The 6,611-nt window shown below is 39.8% G+C and overlaps 1 protein-coding gene across 1 annotated transcript; it reads right to left on the minus strand.

The window, feature by feature from the left end:
• Positions 1–1,090: 1,090 nt before the first annotated feature.
• LOC135464820 (uncharacterized) lies at positions 1,091–3,711 on the minus strand. The gene is made up of 2 exons (XM_064742387.1): positions 1,933–3,711; positions 1,091–1,680 (listed from the first exon to the last, which is right to left on the minus strand). The coding sequence occupies exons 1-2, from the start codon at positions 3,380–3,382 to the stop codon at positions 1,091–1,093; spliced, it is 2,040 nt and encodes a 679-aa protein (XP_064598457.1). The 5' UTR covers positions 3,383–3,711.
• Positions 3,712–6,611: the final 2,900 nt, after the last annotated feature.

Here is a 6,611-nt window from a genome sequence, read left to right on the forward strand (position 1 = left end):
TGCTGATACAAATCAAATTTACGTACAGTGGGATTCAAACCATCGTGATGAAATTTGCTAACTGTCTGTTTTCTTTCTACCTTTCTTTGTAAGTTAGGCTTTAACAAAGACAACCTAGTTCGCGGCGTTCGCTTCAGAAACAACTCAGCTGGCGCAATAGGGGAGAGCGGGGAGAAATGGGACACTTTTTGGTCTTGGGCCTTCTTTGTATATTCCAGAACAAGTCCTTCGTGATTTCCCTTGTCTCACGCAGTCAGCATGGAGTATGGGACCAACTTCACATGGAAGGCCTTTGTCTGTAATCATGTACCTAAGGATACTGTTTTACTCGTCGATCATAAACACGCGGTCGAATGGGGAGAACTGGGACACATACAAGGAGGCATGGGACACTATCCGGGGAGAAGTGGGACATTATCGGGTGAAATGGGACACTTCCTAAACTAAGTGAATTTCCACTCTAATGATAAAAAACACGCTAGTCATAATCGCAAAGTCCCTTTATTTAGCAAAAACAGTATTAATCATCAAACTGAATGCGATATTTTCAATCAGTATCATATATGATATTGACGCCACTATGATGCAAACAACATCAAGTACCAAACCGAACGCAATATTTTGCAAACAACATCATATACTAAAGTGTACGAAATTTTTGGCCAACAAAGTGGATTATCAAACTGGAAGCAACATTTTGCAAACAATACCAGTTATCTACCTGAAAACAACATTTTACACACAATATGTGTTATTAACTGAAGGCAATATCTGGCAACAAATACTAGTCATCAAACTGAAAGCAATATTTTGCAAATCTTATCAGTCTTCAAACTGAAATCAATATATTGAAAACAATATCAATTAACAAACTGAAAGAAACATTTTGCTCTCCATATCAATTACAAAACTGCAGGCAATTGATTTGGGGACATAAGGATGGCGACAGCACTTTTAACTCCACTTTACCATAATAAACGAAGGAACGTAATTGGATCATGTGTAATGAAACAAGCTTGGTTTCCAGTTATGTCAACTGTAACAGTATTTATTAGTCAAAATGTCAATGAATGAACAACCCTTTGCTACTCTAACGGACATCCAACTTTCCAAAATTCACCGAAAACACAATCCCCCCTTTGGTTCGAGACGTTGTCCCTCGTGCCACTGGTGAGGGCAAGACAGCTTTGATATCATCAAGGTCAACAGGATGGCGGTCAGAAACAGCAGGGTAGACAAACTTGTTCAAAACCTTTTGGCTTTTTCTCAGAAAGTCAACCTGGATATCAGTTTCGTCTCCTATGGTAAGAATCTTTGCGACATAGTAGGCCAGGTTCGTGCTTTTCTCTGCAACAAATTCCACAAGAACATATGATTCAGATGAGATGTCCTTGAAGTTCACAGGTCCCAAATGAATTTCATTTTCGTCATCATCTTCGCTGTGGATTGGACTATCCTCATCAGTGTCAAGTAACACTGGTTCTTCATTCTCAGAAGAACTGGATTCGTGTTCTTCCGGTTTCTGAGCTTTCTTCTTGATCAGCTGCTTCCTCGATTTTCTCGCCTTTTTTGCTCTCGATTTTCTAACTCCTGTCGAATTTTTTTCATTTCCGGAGTTGAGGTTGCAACCATAGTTTTTCCCCTTTTCCTTCCCCTGTTGGATTCTTTTCTTTCTGGAGCCTGAAAGACAAAAAATGTCATTCGTCAGTAAATGGCTGCTAAAAACCGCGCTTCACAAAATCCAGAGTAAAACTCTACCCTTACAAAGAGTTATTTTAAAGTCGCATTAAAACTGAAATGCATGTCATGAAAGCCAAGGCACATGCTACGTGCATTTATATGTGAGTCGAGGCATCCACCTGAATTAAGCTAAGCGCACAGACTTGTTATTAGATATTTGGTCTAATTCAGAAATTTTAGACTCGGCTATACCTTTGGGAAGCCTCTTATCTTCTCTGGTGTGAGAAAGTTCACCACCTTCATCATGAGGAACTTCAGATGGCCCTGCAGCTTCCATGTCCTCGAGACTTGGCGCAATCTGGGCGTTCTGCTGGCCTGGCGCATTCTGGGCGTCCTGCTGGCTTGGCGCATTCTGGGCGTCCTGCTGGCCGGGCGCGTTGTTGACGTCCTTTTGACTGGGTGCATTGGATTGAGGACGATCGATCACCGATGATGGTAGGAATTCTTCATCCCCGAAGACGTTTCTGTTGAATGGCCAGATCCCTGTTACTTTAAACCCACTAATAATGTTGCTTGGAGTTGCAGCTTTCAACCAGGCAGCATCTATCAGTTGTCCCATCTGGTAAATGGTAATGGTTTTACCGGGGTTCCTCATCATGTAACTGTTTGCCTCGTCATTGAAAAATGCCTTCAGCGGTCCATAGACTGTGCGGTCTAATGGCTGAGTCTTATGGCTTGTGTGCGGTGGAAGAGTAATTATGTGCACACCATTCTCTTTGGCCATTTCAAGTGCAGCCATTGACAAATGGCTTTCGTGGTTGTCCATAGTAATTATAATTGGGTTCTGCTTGGATGAATTTGTCGTATTCACAACATGCCTCATGACACTCACAAACAAATCACTATTCATCCAACCAGATTCAGCAGCCAGCCCTATGGTTCCCTCTGGAGCACCAGTCAAGAAAATATCTCTATAATTTTTCCTCGGGAAAACCATGACAGGAGGTAAGGCTACTCCGGAGGCAGAAACAATCCCACACACAGTGATAAGTTCACCCCTTTCACGTGATGTTATCTGGCCCACTTGCTTCACACCTTTTTCACTTATGACCTTTGGCACTTTTTGGACTGTGGTCAACCCAGACTCATCCAAATTGAATATCCTAGCTCCGGTTACCTTTGTTTTCAGAATCTGAGATTCCAGTAAGTCAAAGAACTCTCCAACAGTATGCCTGTTAAATGCTGTCGATCTAGCAAGAGATGTGGCTTCAGGACTTCGCAAAGACAATGTTGGATTTCGTTTGAGAAAACCAGTCAACCACTCCTTACCAGCCAGTTTGTTTTCTTCCCAGGTCGATGGCATACCCAGGGAGTTTCGCGAGGCCATTTCAAATGCGAGATGTCTTGTTTGCTTTGTAGTGAGTCCATGAAACATTTTGGATGCAGTTTTTAGGTAATCAACAAGCAAACGTTCCTGCTGATTCGTGAATATCTGACTATGGAAGTAGTTTGGAGACATGGAGCACTGCTTATTCTGCCGGTAGTTAGAAACATATCGTTGAAGTGTACTCTTGGATATGCCCCTGTCTTTGGCTACTTTTCGCAAACCCACGCCGTGTTCAACCACACGCCTCACAGCATCCAGCATTGCTTCTGGTGGCACAAGGCCTTTGTCTGTTTTTCTTTTATGGGTCCTAGTCATATTGTTGCAGCTACATATTCCTGAAAATAAAAAAAAGCATCCTGAATTTCTTGTGTTGATATATTATCATGATCTTTTGTTAGCAAACAGGTGCCGTGGAGAAGTGGGACACCGATGGGGAGAACTGGGACAGGCTGTCCCACATCTCCCCGGGGTTAGCGAACACAGAATATGGCTGCCCGATACACTATCTCTGATGTAAACAATGTGAAACATCTACCTCAACAAACAAACATATATGGGCTTACAAACCATGCGTTTTCAAAACTTTAGCTGTTGTACTTTGAAAGCAAGAGGACATATCACCATGGCCGGAAAAGAAGTTTTTTTAGGACAAAATTCAAATTATGTTGCTATACTCACAGATTTGATAGCAGAACGTTGTTGTCAAAACACACAGGGCAGGAAGACAAGGGTCGCAGAAAATGATTTTTTTTATTCTCATTGGCTGAAAAATAAAAGAATACCAAGACCTGTCCCATTTCTCCCCTGTCCCAAGTCTCCCCGCTCTCCCCTACCAGTCGTAGTGTGAGGAGTATTTCTGTAACATGACAGAACATGGGCTATTCTACTTTGAATACTCTCAGACTTTTCACACTTTTTGAACATTCTCTTAAAGCTCTGAACATTTTTCTCAGCTAACCCATTACTTGCAGGATGGTAAGGGGGACACAAAGTATGATCAATATCATTACATTTCCAAAAATCAGAAAACAAATCAGCAATGAACTGGGGTCCATTGTCTGAAACAATTTGTTGCGGTAAACCATACCTTGCGAACAAAGACCGAAGAACAGTAATAGTAGCACTTGCTGTGGTACTTGACATTGGAAAACATTCTAACCACTTAGAATAACTGTCGACTACAATAAAAAATTGCTGACCATCGATTTCAGCAAAATCAACATGAATTCTCTGCCATGGCTCTGTAGCCCAAGGCCACAATAACAAAGGTACAGACTTAGGCACTTTTTGTGATTCTACACAACTCGGACATGTTCTGACTAAGTCTTCTATATCTTGATCTAATCCAGGCCACCAGACGAAAGATCTAGCCAAAGCTTTCATCCTACACATGCCGGGATGACCATCATGTAATTCATTTAACAACATTTCTTGAAGTTTAGTTGGTACAACTACTCTCCTACCCCATAATATACAACCATCATCAATTGACAATTCATCTCGTTTTGACCAATAGGGTTGCAAAGTCATATCAGTACAATAATTTGGCCAACCTGAAGATGTAAAATCTAACACTTTACATAATGTAGCATCTTTACATGAAAAATCAGCTATCTGTTTAGCTGTCACAGGTAGATCGCTTAATACTGTACTACAAATATACATTTCATCAGGATCTGCAGTGTGAGAATCATCCACTGGTAATCTACTTAACATATCTGCATTTGCGTTATTTTCTGAAGATCTGTAGACAATATCATACGAATATCCACTAAGCAACAATGCCCAGCACTGCATCCTAGCTGCTGCTAATGCAGGAATACCAGATTTGGAACCAAAAATTCTTGTTAGGGGTTGATGATCAGTTACAAGAGTAAATTTCCTACCAAACAAGTACAAATGAAATTTCTTAATTCCGTACACAATTGCCAATGCTTCTTTCTCTATTTGTGCATAGTTCTTCTCTGCACAACTTAATGTACGTGATGCATAAGCTACAGGTCTTTCTGAACCATCATTCAACTTATGGCTTAACACAGCTCCTAATCCATAAGGACTTGCATCTACACTTAATACTAAACGCATCTTAGGATTATAGTGCATAAGCACGCTATCACCTGTTAAAACAGTCTTAGCATATTGAAAAGAAGTTTCACACTATTTAGTCCATTTCCACATTACTGACTTGTTAAGTAACGAATACAAAGCATGTAAATTTGATGACAGATTTGGTACAAATTTACCATAGTAATTCAACATTCCAAGAAATGACTTAAGTTCTGACACATTCTGTGGTCTAGGTGCATTTCTAATTGCATCTGTCTTGCTTTGCAATGGTTTTATACCCTCAGCACACAGCTTATGACCCAAAAATGTCACACTTTCTTTGAAAAATTCACATTTTTCTCCATTTAACTTGACATTGTGTTTCCTCAATCTAGAAAATACTTTCTCTAACACAACAAAATGCTCTTTCTCAGTTTCAGTTGCTACAAATGAAGAGTTTGGTTCCAAAACGCGATAAATCCATTTCCAATGTTTGGTTAAAAAGCACATTTTTTACCTAGAGTGATTGATGACTGTAATTGATCTATTATATTGGCTGAACCTTTAGTGACAAACTACTCAAAGACAATCAGCACAAATAATTAAATCCAGAACTAATTACTACTTTCGTTTGATGAAATTAATTATTTTATTTGCAAAACGCGACATATCCAAGTTTAATCTTTTTTTCGCAAAATGCTATATATCCTGATTTAATTTGTTTAACTGAAAAACGTCACTAATCCAGTGGTGTAACTTCATGTATCTGGCAAAACAAAGTGATTTACTTGATGAAACATTAACTGACTAGTTTTGCAATAATCACAGGTATCAAAAAGAAAACTGCTGCCAAATTCACAACTTCTGGCCGTAACACACAGGCAAGATCGCTAATAACAACAAAGCACAATTCATACCGAAATGGAACACACAATTTCAACTTTAAGAAAGGTTAGGATCTAACCTAGAATATCGCAATGAAAAGAAAAAGAGTTTAATTAAACGTTTTAACCGTCAACACACAATTTCGGAAAACTAACTCTTCAATAATTACTGTTTCACTGAGCACAGCGCGTGATTTTAACAGTCTAGGTTAGGCCTACTCCTCAGCATTGCTATTTTCAGAGTGTTCGACACTACCGGTAACTCTGTTTGTTAGAGCACTGTTGTAGAAATCGAATACTTCTTCACTTGCTCCAATTTCAAGCAGTAAACTGTTCACGTCCCTAGCTTTTGCATCACTGACTGTGCTTTGGGTGTGCAACTGAGTGGGTTTAAAGTCTGCCCACCTTTTCCCCCGCTTAAGGATACTGTGATAACAGTATTCACCATTATAAACAGTTTTGAACCCAACTTTGTCATTCTCAATCTTTAACATGCGGGCCTCGCTAATTTTAAACGTTTTCTGTGATTTTGTAAATGCCTGTGTGGCAGACTTGTAGTCAAATGCCTGCCAATCTTTACCATACACAAAGACATTTCCATAGTTTCTAAGGAT

This window comes from Liolophura sinensis, chromosome 4 (genome assembly GCF_032854445.1).
Source record: "Liolophura sinensis isolate JHLJ2023 chromosome 4, CUHK_Ljap_v2, whole genome shotgun sequence".
In the NCBI taxonomy this organism is placed as follows: domain Eukaryota; kingdom Metazoa; phylum Mollusca; class Polyplacophora; order Chitonida; family Chitonidae; genus Liolophura; species Liolophura sinensis.